At 42.4% G+C, this 20,660-nt stretch overlaps 1 protein-coding gene across 4 annotated transcripts; it reads left to right on the top strand.

Moving 5' to 3' along the window:
* The first annotated feature begins 252 nt into the window (after positions 1–252).
* On the top strand, positions 253–19,610 carry Slc35a5 (solute carrier family 35 member A5). Of its 4 annotated transcripts, none has more exons than XM_051149986.1 (7): positions 253–412; positions 1,196–1,381; positions 7,023–7,121; positions 8,179–8,312; positions 11,469–11,536; positions 16,883–17,663; positions 19,181–19,610. In XM_051149986.1, exons 2-7 carry the CDS (start codon positions 1,216–1,218, stop codon positions 19,244–19,246), a joined length of 1,314 nt encoding a protein of 437 aa, XP_051005943.1. In that variant the 5' UTR covers positions 253–412; positions 1,196–1,215; the 3' UTR covers positions 19,247–19,610. The 4 variants fall into 4 exon arrangements, with proteins under 4 accessions (XP_051005943.1, XP_051005944.1, XP_051005942.1 ...); XM_051149987.1 differs by having other exon boundaries at positions 253–432; XM_051149985.1 differs by lacking the exon at positions 253–412 and having other exon boundaries at positions 1,107–1,381; positions 8,182–8,312.
* Positions 19,611–20,660: the final 1,050 nt, after the last annotated feature.

The following is a 20,660-nucleotide window of genomic DNA, read 5'->3' as shown; positions in this document are numbered from 1 at the left end:
TAGCTCCACTTGCACCCCTTCCGGCTTCCCCTTCCTCTTTACACTCTCTCCCAACAAGCACCGCCGCCACCTGGGTCTCACGTGACTCCAATCGCCCCCGACACGTGACAACGGTAGGGGTCATGGGGGCGGGACCGGCCCGCCCCCCGGAAGCGGCGGAAAGAACACGCCTGCGCAATGGGCGCGCGGGGGCTCTTCCCTGCGGGGTGGTTCTCGGCTTTGTGTTCCAGCACTGGAAGCCGGCGGCGGCGGCGGCGGCGGGAGGAGGGTGTTTTGCCGCCTTCGTCCTCGGCTCATAGTTTCCCTACCAATGGGCCTTGAAAACCTACTGCTGCTACTACGGAGCTAGGCAGTCACTATCTCAGCTCTATGATGTCCGTTCTTCCACTAGAACCTTGCCTGAGCGACTGAGGTAACCGCGCCCCGCAGGCAGTGATGCTCGTGCGTGCGAGGGGCGAGGGCGCCGCCCGCTATTCCTATTGCGCATGTGTGGGAGGGTTTCCCTGACAGCGAGAAAACCTGGCGGTGGTGGAGGGGTGCTGACCCATTGGCCTTCTGTACGCCTGCGCCCAGCTGGCCTCAAGTTTGGACCTCTGTCTGCGGTCCTCGACAGCTCTATGTACCCATCCACCTTGTGCGCTTTGGGCAAGTATTTACCCTGCCTTGAGTTCCGTGTCCACCTGTCGGCAAAAGACTGACCACTTAAGCTCCACTGACCTAAGATTAGCCTTCGGTCCCTGTCTTGGTTCAGTAAAAACCATTAGCCATTAGCCGTTTCTCAACTATTTGCATTGGGGTCGTTACTGTGTAAGAATCATTCCCAGCAAGCGCTGTTTCTACTCTGAAGGAAGAGCTGCAACTGAGAGTGAACCAAAGAACAAAAGCAAACAAACAAACAAACAAAACCCCGCGATTCCAAAATTTATTCATTCTGGTGAAAAGTTAATATGAATAAACTGCTTTTCTGCAGTCCTGAACTGTAGATTACTTACTTTGTAACTTATTTCCAATCTGGCCGCAACCTTTTTGCATCGAGAATTATCTCCCAAATCAGATATTGGCAGCATCTGCTGTTTCCTTTAAGTTTTCTCTGTTCTGTGCTGTCGAAGTTCCAACTTAGTCGTGGCCAAACATGTACAGATCTCCCCTTCTGTTATGCACAGTCTACAGTATTTGCTTTGTGCTTTGTCTTTAGGTCTGCCAACAGGATTGCTCATGAAAGTATTCTTTTTAAGACAATTAAAAACCAGTGGGATGGAACGAAAATGCTTCAGACGTCCTGGGTTCACCCCACCAGCGCTGTACACATTTCTGCTGGGGGTTATATTCATTACTTTAAGTTCAAGTCGCATCTTACTGGTAAAATACTCTGCCAATGAAGGTGAGTTACGATGTGGACGACGTGCATGGGGTACTCTTAATCACCTGTCTGTGGTATCCTTATGAATAAATTATACATGATAACCTTTTAAAGTACAGTGCGTTGTGTGAGTGGTAAAGTGTATTTAATTTTTATACTTCAACCTTGTGCTCTTTGGCAAGAATGTTTTGACCCTGGATGAAATTTGGATCATTCAAGTGCAAAGTTAAACACAGTGTATAGTCCGCCCAACAAGCATTCTGGATTCCCTGCAAAATGTACACTTGTAGCTTCTTTGGAAATAACAATATGTTTGTTTGGTTTCTTGGCATTTGTGAGTTGATATAGTTACTTTATCAATGGGACAGTAAAAATTAAAAGTTTGGTATATATGTATATACATATATTTTTTTTTCCAAGAAGTCCTTTTTTTTTTTTTAACGTAAGGGTTTATGCAGATATTTCCACAAAACTGCAACGGTTACTTCTGAACTATTGAGAGGTATGAAATCGTGACATTGTGATTTTTAATGGTCTGCTTGGGGCTTCTGCCTAGAACGTAAGTTTTAACTTCAGTTAATATTTACCTTTCAAGCCCTAGGCTAAGTTTTAATCGTCTCTTAATTTCTTTCCTCGTTGCTCTAACAAAAAATACCTGACCAAAGCAGGTAGGGCAGGGAAGAAGGTTGGTTTTGGCTCGCTGACAGGGAGATCAGAGTGGCAGGCGCTTGTAGCAGTTACTCACATGGCATCCACAGGCATCAAGCAGGAGGAGAGAAAATATGCTTGGAGCTGAAGAGATGGCTCAGCAGGAAGAACTCTGGCTGCTCCTGTCAAGGGTTCCTAAGTCCAGTTCCCAGCATGCACGTGGCAACCAACAGTAACTGCAGCCCCAGGGAGTTGAAATGTACTACCCCAACCCAAATCTCCTAACTGTACTTCTTCCACTATATTTTCCTGCCACCTGGCTATAATCCTTCAAATAATTTCTTATTCTCCCAGACTCTAGACCATTAGTCCGAGCAACTTCCCATGGCATAAGAAGCCTCCTGCTGGCCTCCATGATGCACAGACATTCAGGCAAAACACCCATTAACATAATACAAAGGAAAAACACTTTCAAATAGTCATACTCAACTCACTTTCACCTTATTTAGTCTAGGACCCCAGTCTATGAAATGCTGTTTCCCACAAGTAAGGTGGGTGTTTCCACCTCAGCTGTTCTAATTGACATAGTCCCTCACGGGCATGTCCAAGATCGAAGCTAATCTACATAATTCCTCACAGATGTGACCAGAGGCCCAGTCCCTGAAATGGTTCTAGATCCTTGGTAATATCAGCCATCACAATTGTAGAGTTCAAAGTGCATAAGATACAGACAATGAGATAAACATGTAAATACATTATAAAAGTTCAGTCTAAGAAATGGAATAAAAGGGCTAGGTCCAAGATGCAGAGATAGTCCATGAAAAAATAATGAGTATGCCTGCGTAAGGATGATGGGGCGTGCATAGGGAGCAGGGGACGCTTTCTAACTAGGTGACAGTTGATTCAGCAGAAAACCAGGGATGTGGGATATTGAAAGCAAAGACAACAACTTCTAAAGAAAGGAACAGGGAAAAGAACAAAGAGAGTTGGGAGAGAATTCGTAGTGAAGGATTACTGGGCAGCGGTGGCACACACCTCTAATCCCAGCCCTTGGGAGGCAGAGGCAAGTAGAGTTCTGTCTCTAGAGGCAGGTTCAGGACAGCCAAGGCTACACAGAGAAACCCTTGTTTTGATGGCCTAGGGCAAATAAGAAATACTTGAAGATTATAGCTGGGTGCCAGTAGAACAGCCTGGGAAAAGGCTAGTTAGCTGCGTACTGAAAGTCAAGCCACAGGTGATGAAGACTAACTAACTGTGCTCTCAGAATAGAGAGGACAGAGTCAAGAAACATTCAAAGCACACAAAAATATGTGATTGGACACTGTCTTAAGTGTGAGGATTAAAGACAATAGTTCAAACCTCAAAACTTTCAAGTTGCAAGTAGTTTGATAGTGTTTTTAGCTTGCCATGGACCAGCTCATTCAGGAAAAGGTCCCTGGGAATGGGAGGTCTTGGAGCGTCAGTTTACACAAGATAAAGTGTTGACAAACAGACAAAAAACTCAAGATCAAGTCTGTATCTGTGTGTGTTTTTTTAAGCAAGCAGTCTAGGGTTAAATGCATTTTTTCTTTTGAAACAGGGGTTTTGTTTTGATTACAGTTTTTGTGGTGTAGGTTTAATAGAGTCAGTGAGCAATCAAGCATACCCAGCACAGGTACAGATAGTTTTGTCATAATTTGAATTACAACTTCAGACGTCGTCATTCTTAAGCAGTTAGCTTGGTATCAGTACACAGATGCATTTTCGTCAAAGCTCAGCGTTCTTTTACTAATTATACAGCACCTGGTGCTGAGGTCACGGGAATCAAGATAGTGTTTTGAAACAGTTTTTTGGTAAATGTCACAAGATAGTACCAATGACTAATTCTTAGCTATATTTCTTTGGTGAGTGGAGAAGACGAGCGGAGCTTGACGAACAACTTTAAGCTTGAACGGTCCCTGGCTGTAGCCCATGTTAGCAATGTTTCGTAGCAACGTGTATACCTGAAAAAGGTCTTGACCTGGGAGTGAAGTCTAAGAAATAGGATAGAGGGAATGAAGTTTTAAGAAATAGGATAGAAACAGAGAATTGCCAGCACAATGAGAGAAGAAAAAAACTGTGATCAGATTTCTCCTGTCAGGAACATCAACCCAGGAGACTCTGCCCTTTTCTGAGGTCTTAGTCTCAGGCCTGTGTAGTACTTGTCACACAGACTCCACTGAAGGGGTGACATTGGCTGAAATATGAGGATTGTTAGTAGGAAAAATAAGTTGGGTCAAATTTGGGGAAAAAAAGTTATTCTTAAGTTATTTCCCTTCCATGAGGTCAGAGGCTGTGCCCTATTTACTGCAATGTCTTACAGTGCCTAGCACAAATGCACGTAAAGAAAATGCCTTGGAGTAGAAGGAGGTAGTTACTCACAGATGTCCTCAGTGAGCTCCAAACTAAACGTTGCAGGATTTAGATCTCCGTTATTGCTGAATTGGTGTTTAAGACTCTAGGAGCAGATGAGAAAACAAGAGAAGTGGAGATTACATTTAAATGGGACGGCAGTATTCCAGACACCATTAAAAAGACCTTGTTAGAGCTGGGTGCCAGTGTCACATACATTTGATATGTTTTTTAACCCCAGGAGTTGGGTGGTAAAGACAGGAGGATCACAGGAGGCAAGAGAACTTCTAGAGTCTGAGCTATACACGGGCTTGCTAGTGGCCTGGGAGACAAAGAGGGTTGGAAAAGGGAAGAGAGGTGGGGGGACCCCCCCATCACATGCTTTAGTTACTTTGTTGCTGTGAATATAAAAGCTAGCAAAAGCAGTTAAAGAAGGGAGGGTTTATTTAAGCCTACAGTGTGAGAAGATGAAGTGCATCTTGGCAGGGAAACCATGAAGGTATGAGTGAGGCAGCTGGTTCTACTGAATCCACAGGAAGCAGAGAGGTGAATCCTATCAGAGAGTTCACTCTCTCCTTTTGCCTTCTTATTCAATCTGGACCCAACATCTTAGGATACTTTACACATCAAGGTTATCTTTGCTTATTGTAAACCTCTCTGGAAACATTGCTACAAGTGCACCTAGAGGCATGTCAAAGGGGATTTGACATTAATAAAGATTAACCAATTAACCACAAGAAAATAGACAAAATTGCCATACGGTATAAAGGTACAAATTACATCAAGCCAAATAACATCTGTAACTAGAAGATACTTGCTTATCAGAAAACAAGTAACTTGAAGTAGACAATAGTGACACACACCTTCAACCACAGCACTTGGGAGGCAGAGGAAAAGGAGCCCTGAGTTTGTGGCCAGCCTGGTCTACAAAGCTAGTTCCAGAACAGCCAAGGCTGCACAAGGAAACAGTGTCTTGAAAAACAAACAAAACAAAACAAAACAAAAGAGAAAGAAAGAAAATTAGTAACTTGAATATACCAGTAGAGTAAGAAACCAAATGGATGCTGCCTGATAAGGTTTTATGGGGAAGAGAATGTATCATAGGGCCTGGTGTCTTGCATTTTATTTATCAAATTTTAAGCTTTCTGGATGCTAAAAAGGGAAGATTATTAGGAGAACTAAGGAGCTAGCTGAAATCAAAGTAGGTATTTACTAAAACTGATCTCTGAGAAGGGCCAATTTTGATAGGAGAATGGGCAGATGGTAGGGCCATGGTCCTTTTCCCTGAGACTAGAGGAAAACCACTTCTAAGTATGTGTAACATAAGTGAACTGAGGCTGTCCATGCTACCGCACAGTTTGGGAATATCTGAGCGGAATGCCAGAAGCAATAGCAAAAGCGGGGTAAAGAACATTGACAAAGGTTTGGCCATTGTCATCTGAAGCCCCTCCCTACCCACTTCCTGGTGTTACATTTTAGTTGTTTGTTTATCATAAAGATTATGAAAAGTATCTTTTGAGGATAAGAATGTGATTTAAGTCTACCTTTCTACTGAGTAAAACGAGGAGGTATTCCAACTAGGCTTTGAATAGTTGAACAAGCAAATACCTAAATTCAGATGGACATTTACTAAGTACCACCTACATGAATGTGACCAAAGCCTGATGTTTTTGTCATAAGACATTTACTTTCTAAGAATATGGCATAAGCATAATAAATAATTATAATATAGTTTGTCAAGTGCTGTTGTGCAGATCGCCTAGAAACAGACAAGTAGTCAATTTGTCATATGTTGAATGTTCCAGGGAATCTGCAGAAAAGAGGGGAGAAGTATCCTGGCGAGAGAAGGTTACATTAGCAAGCCTCCTGCCATGGTTTGCCAAGTTTTAATATGACTAAGAGAAGCAACCAAATGTTTGTAAAGAGAGGGAAATACATTTCTAAAAATAGTCGTTAATAAAGATTCTATTTGTCCTTGTCACTATTATAAAGGAAGTTGTCATTAAGTATTTAGAAAAGACAGGTAATAACTAAGATCAAGGCATGCTAACCAAACGTCACTCTATTACCCAGGATATGCTTTATAAATGGTTACTGGGTGTGGTAACCCAACTTACTTCCTCTCAGCCTTAAAAACAGCAGAGTCCTTTACCAGATAGCTTTTTTTTTTCCACCCACGTTTCCCATGTGTGCCAGGGGTGGGGGAGCCAAGCAGTGCTCCTGTGTGTACAATGATAAGGAACCAGGTTGGAAACATCTGAGCTAAGGAAATGCCACAGACAACGTATGTCGTGATTTTTTTTTTTTTTTTTTTTTTTTTTTTTGGTAAGGCAAAGGAGTCAGGCTTGATGAATCACAAGCTGCGTACTAAATCGGCTGGTAAATTGATAACTTGATAAGTCAGGTGTGAATGCTAATTATCTGTTTAGCAATCAGTCTCTGCTCTCCTTCCCATGGAGTTATCTCAGCCCTTGATCCTAACCTCCCAACATACTTATCCAAAGGTTGAGAAAAGCTGGGCCAGCCAGAAGACGTTTACTGTAGCAAGTATTAAATTTTAGCTTTTAAATTTAAAATGTATTAATCACATATAAAAGCATGCAGAATAAACTTAATAGTTTTAATTTTTCCTGTTACATTTCAGAGAACAAGTATGACTACCTCCCTACTACAGTGAATGTGTGCTCAGAGCTGATGAAGCTGGTTCTCTGTATGCTTGTGTCACTCTGTGTCATAAAGAAAGGTAATTACTAAACCATTGTGTATCTGCTAAAGTACTCTATCAAAAAACATCAGAACTGCCACAGTGTTTATAATTTAGTCTAGTCCAAGCATAAGTATGTTTTATAGCTAGGGAAATGGGATCTAAGAAAATGTTACACAGAGTCTTATTGGAAGGAAGGGAGCTAGGAGGGTTGCCATTTTAAATCCCAGTGTCCCACCTCATCACTTGCTCCTGGAGGGCTGTACGCAGTGGATCTGTGTTCATTTTCCATCTCGGTTTCCCAGCCATAGGCTTTGGCACTATAGCTTTACTTATTCTTCTCATGTAAGCTAAACACTGCTTTTAGAGCATTAAAGTGCTTGCACAGGAAGTCCTTGCACACCAGAGAGTTTCAGTCTGTGGTGAGTTCCTAGTTACCTGAGTGCATTTCGTAATTCTATGAAATTTGTACATTGCTTGGAGGATTTATATTTAATCTCTCTCTCTCTCTCTCTCTCTCTCTCTCTCTCTCTCTCTCTCTCTCTCTCTCTCTCTCTCTCTCTCTCTCTCATTCCATTATTATATTTATTGCAGCATGCCTTCCTAAGTCTCTAGAAAGCTTCAATGGGAATAATAGCTAAAACCAGGATTAGTGAAAATCAACCATCTCATTGTCAGTGTATATAAGTTTTCACTTACTAGTTCCCTTCTGTGGTCACCACTTGAGGGGAAAGTGAAAGAATTAAGACTCCGTTTTCCTTTTCTACTTACTCTAACTTGTATGTTCAGAGAAGTCAACAACACAGTGCGTCTGGAGACACCTTAAGCGATGCTTCTGCTTTGAGTTAGGAGGAGTTATGATTCTGTTTTGCTAAGGGTCTGGCTGGTTGCTCATTGGCACAAGTGGAGGAAAAAAACGATGCCAATAAATGACATATTTCTTTTACTTCTATGGACTTGAAGTCACTTACAGAGGCAATGTAGTAAAGCCTGTTTTATAAACTTGTACTAGTAATCAAGGTTAGTGTACTTTCAGTGGAGACAGAAAGCATTCTCGAGGAAGGTGATTTGTATGAATGTATATTTCTTTCTTCAGAAGAGCGTCAAAGTAGACATTTGAGGTGTACTTCTTGGAAAGAATTCTCAAGTTTCATGAAGTGGTCTGTTCCTGCCTTTCTCTACTTCCTGGATAATTTGATTGTTTTCTACGTCCTGTCCTATCTTCAGCCGGTAAGTAACAGTAACAGAGGAAATGCCACTGAGAAGATACAGAGAAGTGAGTCCCAAACCCATCGTACTTGTTCTCTTTCCCACTGGCCTTCCTGAGGTTTTCTAGAACCATCTGATACTAATTTATCTGGCTGTGCCCGATGTTCACATTGTTAATGATTCATGTGCAGGCTGCTGAGTGGGTAGAGGGCATTTGCTCCCAGGCACAAGGCCTCATAAGCCACCCTGACCAGTCTGCCTTTAGTTTGAGTTATCCTATAACCACTCAAGACCTCACTCAGATTTCCAGTATTAATTCGGAATATAATACAGTTGTTGGACTTGCCTTTGTTCCATCTGTTTTAATGTAGTTTATCTATTTACTCTCTGTGTTTGTATCCATATTTACTATACGTCCTTTTTCTGTTATACTTTTTATTCATGTATGTGTTTGTGCATGTATATGCATACACATGTACTATGGCACAAAAGTGGAGGTCAGAGAACAGCTTGTGGACTTCGGTTCTCTCCTTTCACTATATGGGTCCCAAGATCAAACTCAGGTCATCGGACTTGGCTCTAAGCGCCTTTTCCCTTCTTGCTGGCCCCTCTTATGTTAGTCTTATCTACAGATTCCTCATGAGTGTGAAATTGTATCAATTCAACTTATAACACTGACTGCTCACCTCTGGTACATCTTGTGTATCAGCTTGGGAAGTCATTGGTATCCACAACTAAAAGTCTTCTGCTTGGGCAGTGACTCATGGCTTTAATCCTAGCTAGCACTTCGAAGGCAGAGACAGGCAAATCTCTGAGAATTTGAGGCCAACCCGGTCTACGTAGTGAGGTCCAGCGCATCCAGGGCTATATTGAGGGATGCTCACTCAAAAACAAACAAATAAACAAACCAAACACTATTTTCTACTTTTACCTAGACTCAGTTTGGGTTCCATTGCTCCCCTCCCCCCAATTTTTTTAAAATGAGAGTTTTTATTGCCTATGTTGTGTTAAGTTTTTAAAAAATAATACAATTAGGCACTTTAATCATAAATAGTATTTTTATTGGCACAGAACCATTATGTAAAACCTCCCAGATGTGTTTTAGAAACGGATAAAGGAGGGGCGGGAGCAATAGAAGATAGTGGGAATCAAGAGCTTGGCACTCTCTGAACATGGAAACCTCTGTAACTTCGAAGGCCCTGTTTGTTCTTGGTTTCAATTTTGCTGTCTATAAAGTAGAAGAGAAAATGCTAACTCAGCCCGAAGGCAGGGTGCAGGCCAGCTGAGCACCTGTGTTCCTGTCTGCTCCGTGACTGCATGAGAGTAAGTGAGAAGTCAGCTCATGTAGCGTGCCTTCTTCTGAGTCCTTCTTCGCACTTTTTCAGACTGGATAATTCCGGTCACAGCAACATGATTATTCACACTCAATAATAAGTATTATTATATTGTATTGGAAACCAACAGATTAGCTGTACATTTATACCCTTTCCTACCTGCCCAGTATTGAGCAAAATTGCAACTTCCTTATTCTTCTTCCGTATTTATTGCTTGGGTCTTCCTGATCAGCTGTAACCACAATATTATGAAACAATATATGATTTAGTCTGTGTATTTCTTGCCAAGTTCTACTTAAGGATTTAAATAAAGGCTCATAGAAATTTTAGGACAAAGGATTATGATTAGATTCATTCTCCGGTGTTAACATAGGAAGTATATTCCGAGTCTGTGAAGACATCCAGACTGCCTAGCTGTGTGCGTCTACATGCTCCTGTGTGACTGCTCAGGGGCGCTACTTCCCTGCTCTTAGTGCAGTTGTTCTCATCGTCTCTTCCTCTTTTCCTAACCCGAAGTTCACAAACATTTGTGTTATCGTGAGGAACACTGAGAAAATCCATCCATCATCTACCACACAGACAACAATAAGTCATTAGGAAGCTAGAAATGTGGATTGCCCTGATTCAATCATGATTCATTACGTACATGTAGTAAGTTACTATTTTTATGACTAGTAAATATATATGATTGTATTATAAATCTTACTAGCAATGTCAATAGAAAAACAGGAAAACATTAAGATTCGTAGAATTACTACTAGTTTTAGTCAGCTTTACTTTTTTATTCTTAATGATTGTTGCTGTGTTTGCTGTTATCAGTGGCTGTGTAATACTTGGTAGTCTCTATTGTTTGTTGGATTTCTCAGTAGAGGGTTTTGCTATGTCTCGGCCTACACAGGACCTCAAGATCCTCCTGTCGTAGCCCTCTGATTGCTAAAACCACAGAGAGATAATAGCACACCTTGTTTCTCTGTGTATTCATCCAAAGTGGGAGCAAGAAGTAAAGAAAGATGAACTGGACCCTATGGTTATTGCTAAAAATATTAGTATTGCCAGATACATTTATAGAGAATAGTACTAGAATTTCATATATTCTGAACAATACATATCTATGTATGTGTTACTGTGTCCAATTTAAACAGAAATACGACTGTGTTCATAAAAACAAGCCACTATAAAATCTAGGTAGTACATTTCTAATTGTTTAGAGTAATTTAGATCAATCCAGAGGTCTATCTGTTTTAAGCCATGTCATTTCAACTGGAAAACTGATTCAGTTTCTAAAAAAATAAAAATGCTTAAACCTATGCCTTCATTTTCTTACCATATAAATAGGACTAACATGTGTCTTTCGCTTTGCCCATGAAGCCAATATTAAATAGCTCTACGGGGAGTATGGTTATAGCTCAGAAGTTACGTGCATGTCTCATGTACATATCTCTTACTTGATTCACAGAACCACACTCAAAAACAATCATTTTTAAGACGTCCATAAAGGGCTTTGTTGGCTGTTTAAAAAAAAAAAAGTGTGCTTCATAAGCATGGTAACTTATTTCTAAACTTTAACCTTTACAATTTGTGTTTCTTGAACTATACATCCAGGTCATTTATACAGGCATTGCCCAGATTTAAACACATATTGTCAAATTCTGGCAATAATTTGATAAACTTACATAAATTTAACAAGCAGTAAAAACAGAATTTAATCCCTCAGTGAAAAAGCTGCCCTAATAACCCTTTGCTTTGTGACTAAAAGGCTTTTGTGTCAGGTGAACTAGACGCTGGGAGGTTCTGAGGCCAGTGCTTTGCTTGGATTGTAATCCTATCTTCTCTTTCTTTCTAGGCCATGGCTGTTATCTTCTCGAATTTTAGCATTATAACAACAGCTCTTCTATTCAGGGTAGTGCTGAAGTAAGTAATTCACTGTGGAAGCATATATCATCCGTTAAAGTGGGCCAGTCTGGCTTTTGATAATTTACCCAGAATGCTGAGCTCTCAGAACCCATAGGCCAAGATTTTATTTCTCATTAGCCTTGTATATTAGATACCTTGTTTATCCAGTGTGGAAAGCAACTCTAGTGCTGTTTAAATCCACTGCCATCAGGTATATGAAATATCTTGAACTTTTCAAAACTGAGATATTTGATTACTGTTTGTTGATATTTTAAGTTTTAATGGGTGTTTTGTTTTGTTTGTTTGTTTTATCTTTTTCAAGACGAGATTTTTCTTTATAGCATTGCCTGTTGTGGACTCAATTTGTAGACCAGGCTGCCTTCAAACTCACAGAGATCCACCTGCTTCTGCCTCCCTGAGTGCTGGGATTACAGGTGTATACCCCCACACACGGCTAGTGTTTTGTTTTGTTTTTAATGTTTGTTTTCTGACAAGGTCTTACTTGATAACCCAGAATAATCTTGAACTCATAATCCACCAGTTTCAACCTCCCAAGTGCTAGGATTAGTAGCCACATCAAATCCAACAGCAGCTGCACCCTTAAGACACACTAATTCTCACTCATGTGCAGCTGCCAGCTCCTTATGCAGGGATAAGACTGAGCACACCTTCTCGCCTGTGCTGGCGGTTCTTTTCTCCCTTAAGCTTGCGTAGGTCTTGTGTATGCTGTCGCAACTGCTGTGAGTTCCTGTGTGCACCTGCCCTGCAGTGTCCAGAAGACACTGTTCCCTTGAAATTATTCACCATCTCTAGCTCTCATATCCTTTCTGTCACCTCTTCCCCAGTCAGCCCTGAGCCTTGAGAAGAAGGAATATGATTTAAGTTTCACATTTAGAGCTGACAATTCAACAAATCACCTCTTAAGCTCTGAAATTTGACCATCTGTGGGTCTTTAGTTAATCACCATGTAGTAAAAACCAAAACCAAAACAGAACAAAAAACTTCTCTGATGAGGGTTAAAAGATAGAGTGATCTGTGGGTATAATGGTGAGTTATTAGGAGCCAGCTTAGTAATACGCCCATTTGAGCCAGAGGGCTCAAGGACACCACAAGAAAATCTACAGCGTAAACTAACCCGGGCCCAAGGGGGCTCACAGAGACTGGACCACCAACCAAACAGCTTGCATGGGCCAGGCCGAGGTCCCGTGGCAGATGTGCAGCATGGTCATCATGTGGATCCCCTAACAACAGGAATAGGGGCTGTCATTGACTCTGCTGCCTACGTTTGGATTCCTTTCCCTAGCTCTTGTGGAAATCAGGACAACTCTCAGGAATTGTTTCTCTCCTTCCACCTGAGGTCCCAGGATCAAGCTCAGGTTGTCAGGCTTGTCTAGCCCTTTTACCTGCTGAGCCATCCCACTGCCCAGATTTGTGTTCTCTGCCTTTCCCTCCCTCTCGCTCTCCCTCTCCTTTCCCTCTCCCTCCCCCTCTCTCCCCCCCTCTCTCTCTCCCTCTCTCCCCCTCCCCCTCTCTCTCTCCCTCTCTCCCCCTCTCTCCCTCTCTCCTTCTCTCTCCCTCCCTCTCTCTCTCCCTCTCTCTCCCTCTCTCTCCCCCCTCTCTCTCTCCCTCTTTCTCTCCCTCTCTCTCTCCCTCTCTCTCTCCCTCTCTCTCCCTCCCTCTACCTCTCTCTCCCTCTCTCTCTCTCCCTTTCTCCTGTCTCTCTCTCCTCTCTCCCCCCTCTCTCCCTCCCCCTCTCCCTCTCTCCCTCTCTCCCCCTCTCTCCCTCCCTCCCTCCCTCCCTCCCCTCTCTCTCTCCCCCTCTCTCCCTCCCTCTACCTCTCTCTCTCTCCCTCTCTCTCTCCCTTTCTTTCTCTCTCTTCTCTCTCTTCCCTCTCTCCCTCCCTCTCCCTCTCTCTCCCTCTCTCCCCCTCTCTCTCCCCCCACTCTCTCTCCCTCCCTCTCCCTCTCTCCCTCTCTCTCCCCTCTCTCTCCCCCCCCCCTTCGCTCCGCTCACTCCGTTCCCCTCTCTCCGCTCTCTTCCTTCGCTCTCCCTCCCCTCTCTCTCCCCTTCGATCCTCTCTCTCCCCCCTCTCGCTCTCCCCTCTTTCTCTCCCTCTCTCTCTCCTCTCTCTTCTCTCCCCCTCTCTCTCCCGCCAGCTACATCTCTCGTCCCTCTCTCCTCGCTCCTGTCTCCCTCTCCTCGTCCTGTCTCTTCCCCCCCTCTCTCCCTCCCTCTTCCCGCTCTCCTCTCTCCCCCTCGTCTTCCCTTCCCTCCCTCCCCCTCTCTCCTCCCTCTCTCTCCTCCCTCTACCTCTCCGCTCCCTCCTCTCGCTCTCCCCTCGATCTCCGCCCTTTCACTTTCTCTCTCTGCCCTCTGTCTTTTCTCTCTCTCCTCTCCCCTCTCTCCCCTCCCTCTCTCTCCCTCTCTCCTCCTCTCTCTCCCCCCATTCTCTCTCCTTCTCTCTCCCTCCCTCTCCCTCTCTCCCTCTCTCTCCCCCTCTCTCTCCCTCTCTCTCCTCCCTCTCTCTCTCCTTCCCTCTCTCTCTCTCTCCCTCTCTCTCTCTCTCCCTCTCTCTCTTACTTTCCAGTCATTACTTTCTGCTGCTCAGTGTGTACCACCTGCACCTCTAGCAGTCTAGCAGTTTTGTGGCTGTCCATGGTTTTAACTTCATGTCATAGGGCTATGGCTATCCCTATTCCTAGGATATAAATCTAATTATGTAAAAATCATACATGAGAAGACATGATATACAGATGTGCTGCTTTCTAAGCCAGTATATGCATTTAGCAATTTCACAGAATGAAGCTGTAGAATTGAAGTCAGGCTCCTTTTTCCACATATGTTCTGGGAGTTTAGAATGGGTCTTAAAAGTTATACCTAACTAGAAGAGGATACACTAAGCCATCTTTCTCATTCTCTCAAAAACATGAGCCGGGAAATCATTTGTGTCTCACTTAGCTTTTTCCCTAAGAGCAGGAATTCCTACACTGCCCTAGGTGCTCAAAAATGTTCTTATCACTTCCAGTTTATTTATTTATTTATTTATTTATTTATTCACTTACTTTATGTCCTGGTTGTAGCCCCATCTCTCCTCCCAGTCGCATCCTCCCACCCTCTCCCCTATTTCCCTCCCCTATTCCTCAGAAAAGGGAATCTCCACTTCCCATCCACCCCAGCTCATCAAGTTGCATCAGGACTGAGCATGTCCTCTTCCTCTGTGGCCTGGTAAGGCATTTTGCCAAGGGTAATTAGTCAAGAAGCTAGCAGCAGAGTCCATGTCAGAGACAGCCCCTGCCCCCCTTACTAGAGGACCCACATGAAGCCTGAGCTGCCCATCGGCTACATCTGTGTAGGGGGCCTAGGTCCCGTCCATGCAAGGTCCTTGGTTGGTGCTTCAGTCTCAGCAGGCCCCTCTGGAACCTGGCTAGTTGACCCTATTGGTCTTGTGGAGCTCCTGTCTCCTCTAGGTCCTTTTCTCTTTCACTCTTACTTTTCTGTAAGGCTCCCTATGCGTCACCCAATGTTTGGCTATGAGTGTCAGCATCTATTTTGAAGCCCTACTCTGTAGACTCTCTCAGAGGACAATTCTGCTAGATTCCTATCTTGCAAGCATAGTAGAGTGTCATTAATAGTGTCACAGGTTGGCTCTCTCCCATGGGGTGAGTCTTGGGTTTTTCCAGGCATTGGTTGGACATTCCCTCAATCTGTGCTTTATCTGTTCTATTTTTTTCCCTGCACATTTTATAAGCGAGATGAATTTGGGGTCAAAGTTCAGAAGAGGAAATAGAATAGACAGAGGTAATGATTAAAGAGAGGGAACAAGGTAGGAGAGGGAGTGCAGAGAGAGATGAGGGTGGATATCAGACCTGGGGAGCCTGGGGGGTGGAAAGACAGAAAGCCTGTAGAGAAAAGAGAAACTGGATGGAGGCATCTTTGTGACAAGTTGGAGACCTAAGTCAGGGTAGGCTCTTGGGAGGCTTTGAGGGGGACTCTAGTAGAGATTCCTAGTAGCAGGGGCCAGAGATTGAAAAGGACACCCTCTAGCTAGACAAGTTTCCTAGTAGAAGGAAGGAAATACCAAGTTCTCATTCTTATGCTTCTGCTTCTGAGAGGCAGAGGGAGGATGGGACTGGGAGATAAGGGGGATGGGGCTACGACCAGGATGTAAATAAATAAATAAATAAGTATCCCAGCTTCTGATGATGACCTAATTTTCAGACATCAAGTTTTAGATCTCGATATCTCTCTCTCTGTCTCTCTCTGTCTCTCTCTCTCTCTCTCTCTCTCTCTCTCTCTCTCTCTCTCTCTCTCTCTCTCTCTCTCTCCCTCTTTCCTTTTTCTTTTTGTTTTTATTTTTCCGAGTCAGGGTTTCTCTGTATAGCCTTGGCTGTCCTGTACTCACTTAGTAGACCAAGCTGGCCTCAAACTCACAGAGATCCATATGCCTCTGCCTCTCAGAGTTGAGGCATGCGCCACCACACCTGGCTGTTTTTGGATTCTTCTCAAGGTCCTTGCAGGCTGGAGAGATATACCTTCTTCTTTGTTGCCTTTGCATGGAAGCTTCTATGCCCTGCCCTACAGATGGCCCTCTGGGTCGTATGTCTTACATTCTGCCATCACTTAACTGCATGGCTCTCTCCTGATTATATGTGAGCTCCCTAGAGAGGCAGGTCAAGTCTGTACCAGCCCAGTTTGCCTGTCTGTTCCATGTCTTTTGAACTCAGTAAGTTGACAAGTAGAGTAACAAGTTCATATCCTCTGTATTTCACAACTTTATTATCAGGTAAAGCAAGTAATAAAGCTTTGCTGGGTTTTATAAGCAGAAATACTACCCAATTATAATTGCTTTCTTTTCCTTATCTTCCATTACTCTGCCATATAGTGGCTTATTATTAGCCCCATGGCCCAGGAGCTAATTTTGTGTGTCATGAAGCCCTTTGAGAAGGGTCTATTTCGTGGGATGTATCTGCATCAATTACTAAAGCTTACTCATGCTGCTTTTTCTCATTCTCAGAGACTCGGCTGTCAGAATTTACAGTTTATCACAATCAAAATCACTGTGCTAGAGGCTCAAGATAGCCTTGGAAGGCAGGCAGCTGGGTTACAGCTGCACATTCAAAGGTGATCTACAGGAAGGAGAAGTTGAGAACATTCATAAGGCATTCTGAAAGTGAATAGAGGGGTCAGGTTTGAGATGCAGACCCATCAAATTTATAGTGCACTTGAATTGTAGGGAATGCTAGCAACTGGGTGTAATTTATTCAACCAAATATTCAAGTTTCTGAATGTTCAGTAGAACAGTTAACAAGGGAAAGACAAGATGGGAAAAATGGTAAAATCTTATTTTCTCCCTCTTTGGATAGGCGGCATCTGAACTGGATCCAGTGGGCTTCCCTCCTGATCCTGTTTCTGTCTATTGTCGCCCTGACTGCCAGCACCAAAACTTCTCAGCATGACTTGGAAGGACATGGATTTCATCATGATGCCTTCTTCACCCCATCCAATTCCTGCCTTCATTTCAAGAAAGAATGTTCCCTAAGAGACAATTGTACAGCAAAGGAGTGGACTTTGACCGACGTCAAGTGGAACACCACAGCCAGAGTTTTTAGCCACATCCGTTTGGGCTTGGGCCATATTCTGATCATAGTTCAGTGTTTCATTTCTTCAATGGCCAATATCTATAACGAGAAGATCCTGAAGGAGGGGACCCAGCTCACTGAGAGCATATTCATACAGAATAGCAAGCTTTATTTCTTTGGCATTGTTTTTAATGGGCTGACCCTGGTCCTTCAGAGCAGTAACCGTGATCAGATTCAGAACTGTGGCTTTTTTTATGGCCACAATGCATTTTCAGTAGCCCTTATTTTTGTGACTGCCTTCCAAGGCCTTTCCGTGGCTTTTATCTTGAAATTCTTAGATAACATGTTCCATGTCTTGATGGCCCAGGTGACAACAGTCATCATCACAGCAGTGTCTGTCCTGGTCTTCGACTTCAGGCCCTCCCTGGACTTTTTCCTGGAAGCCCCATCAGTCCTTCTTTCCATATTTATTTATAATGCTAGCAAGCCTCAAAATCTAGAGTGTGCACCTCGGCAAGAAAGGGTCCGAGATCTAAGTGGCAACCTCTGGGAGCGTTCCAGTGGGGTGAGTTGTTGTAAATGCACTTTCTGCTTGTTCCTAAATTTAAAACACATTTATTCAGGAAAGAAAACAACATCAGTCTATAAGAAGGTGCATTAGAGCTGTCTGACTTACAGGAGCCGTGCACTGGACTTTGGATGCTGGTAAGGACTAGGCAAACCATTGCACCTCCAGGATTTTGTGTTAACTGTGTAATTGTATCACATAGAATTGTAGACCTCAAAGGTACTTGTCCCTTATCTCATCCTGTCTCCCCTAGATTGATGGGCAGAGAGTGAGTTAAATGGTTTATCGACAGCAGGTAAAAGAACTGGGAGCGAAGCTGTGCAGTCTGACTCCTAGCTCCTTGCTTTCTCCACTGCACAGTGGTTGGAAAAAAGAAGTTAATCTTTTACATTGATAAATCATGTGAAAAGCTGGAACCTTAATCTTCCCTGTAGTTATATGCTTATTTCACTTATAAAAGTGATTTTTAACAAGAACTCTCTCATACAAGAATATATTCTTTTTAAAAAACAAAAATTTAGTTATCCTGAATTTATAATTTTTGTTAATACAGAGATGACCTATTTCACATCATGAGCCCATTTTACTCTTTAGAACAAACCTGTCATTTACTGGGTTCATAGCAAACCTCCAGGTGTTGGATCTCTGAGGTTTTGATACAACAGATTTTTAAAAATTTTTTTATTAATTTTTTCATATTACATCTCAATTGTTAGCCCTTCCCTTGTATCCTCCTAGTCCTCCCTCCCTCCCGCTTCCCCCATTCTCCCCCTATGTCTGTAATTGAGGGAGACCTCCTCCCCCTATATATGCTCTTAGATTAGATACAACAGATTTTAAGATTAAAAAAAAGGATGTGTCCCAAACCTTTGAAAAGTCAGCAAAAATTCACACTCCAAAGTCCTCTGTTCTTTACAGTGGTCTGGGGATAACTGCTAGCCTTATTTTTTAAGGAAAATAAAATCATATTAGGTACCAGGAATCCTGTGACTCATTGATCGTCCTCTAATCACTTCCCTCCAAGACCAGCAGGTGGTGCTCTTGGTCTGAGTTGAATGCACATCACTTTTTTTCATTAAAATTTTTTAGATTTCTTTTATCGTATGTGTATGAGTGTTTTACTTGCATGTGTATATGGCATGTGCAAGCCTTGTGCCCTCAGGTAAGAAGAGGATGTCAGATTCCCCAGGGACTAGAGTTACAGCTGATTGTTATCTACAGATAGTTGTCATGTACCATGCAGGTGCTGGGAACCAAACCTGGGTCCCCTACAAGAGCAATAAGCGAGCTTTCTCTCCAGTTCCCTCTTTATTTTTTGATCATCACATGTACTTCTATCTGTAGCATTTCAACTCTTCAATTTGATGAGATTATATTCACGGTTAACAAACCAAAACTCACAATTTAAAGAATAAACCTTTGCTCTATGTATTTAGTAAAGCATTCCTTTAGTGATTGTTGAAAATGAAACATTTCTAATTCTAACAAACTATTCATTTTGTGTTTCTTTTTAGGATGGAGAGGAGCTGGAAAGACTCACCAAAACCAAGAGTGATGAGTCAGATGAGGACACTTTCTAATTGTACCTGATTGGTTGACAGCTCTCCCAAACTGTGTTTGCACATTTTCAACATTTGTGGCAATTGTCTTTTCTGATAAACTGGTCGTGTTGAAAGCATAATACTCTTTACACATATCTAACCACTGTGTGAACATCTCCGTCCAAGATTTATAGCAGCCACAGGGTGGCAGAGTTCTGAGACATGAACATAGGACTATGAGTAACCCAATACTTGATGAGTCAACAGGATACATATGCAGATTTTTCTTCCTTGGCCTCCAGGTTCCAAAAATCATGTTAACTATACAGATATGCAAATGGAGACAGTTTGCCAGGTACTAATCATTATGGCATATTGTCTGTGGTTCTCTCCTCCTCCTCCTCCTCCTCCTCCTCCTCCTCCTCCTCTTCCTCTTCTTCCTCCTCCTCTTCTCTCCTCCTCTTCCTCCTCCTCCTCTTCTTCTCCTCTCTCTCTCTCTCTCTCTCTCTCTCTCTCTCTCTCTCTCTCTCTCTCTCTCTCCCTCTTTATCTATATCTCTCTATCTTTCTCTGTCATTGTTATAAATATTGTCTAGGTTGTCCCTCAAATTTTGAGGCCTTAGCAATAGTCATTTTGCTTTTATTAAAGCAACAGGACTCTAAAAGTTTTGGCTGAAAGACCTAAGTATCTGGCTGTGCCATAGATTTTGGATAGCATCCTTTGTGATAAATATTTTTAAAGCTATTCTTCAGAAATAGAATTTTTTTGGGACTTACAAGAAAATGCATTTTTAGTCATTCCCTTTTCTTAAAGCTTTATTTACATGGAAGTTTGTGGTTGCCAAGTTATCATAATTACCACTTGTATTAAATAACCTAAGTGATTGTAGATTTGTTTGTTTGTTTACTCCATCCTCTTCAGTTTGTACATTTACAAAATCTTGGCATTATTCCTTTTTGATGTTCAGTTACTATGTTGAGAATTAAATTGTTTTATTTTGAGTTATTAATTGAACCTTGTATCTTTGTATAATAGCCTATCCTAAAAGTCAAGATCCTGGCTTTAGGATACCTTTATAAGAATCCTTTTGTAAAAATAATGACTTTTAATGAAACAGAGTTGTGTTACTCTAACAGAGGGCCAGTAATCAGTAAGTGACTCCTAACTTATACCTAAGCTTATACAAGTGCATGGTAGTTTTCAAGGTATATTTGCATGCAGCTAATTGACTCTTCATTGGTAGAGTAGTCATGTGACAGATAATTAAAACGTAAGAAAATAGAGTGATTTGTCCCAGCTAGATGGTGATAGAAATAAATTTCAAGCCTGTGTGTTTACAAAGTCCTACACTGTAAATGTGAATATAAGCTACCATGCAGTTTGCACATTCCTTCTTCAAGTTTCTGTGTATTTATATATAAGATATTACTATTATTATAATCCACCTGTCTAC

The sequence above is a fragment of the Acomys russatus genome, chromosome 8 (assembly GCF_903995435.1).
Source record: "Acomys russatus chromosome 8, mAcoRus1.1, whole genome shotgun sequence".
Taxonomy (NCBI): domain Eukaryota; kingdom Metazoa; phylum Chordata; class Mammalia; order Rodentia; family Muridae; genus Acomys; species Acomys russatus.
This window is presented reverse-complemented; position numbering and strand designations above follow the sequence as displayed.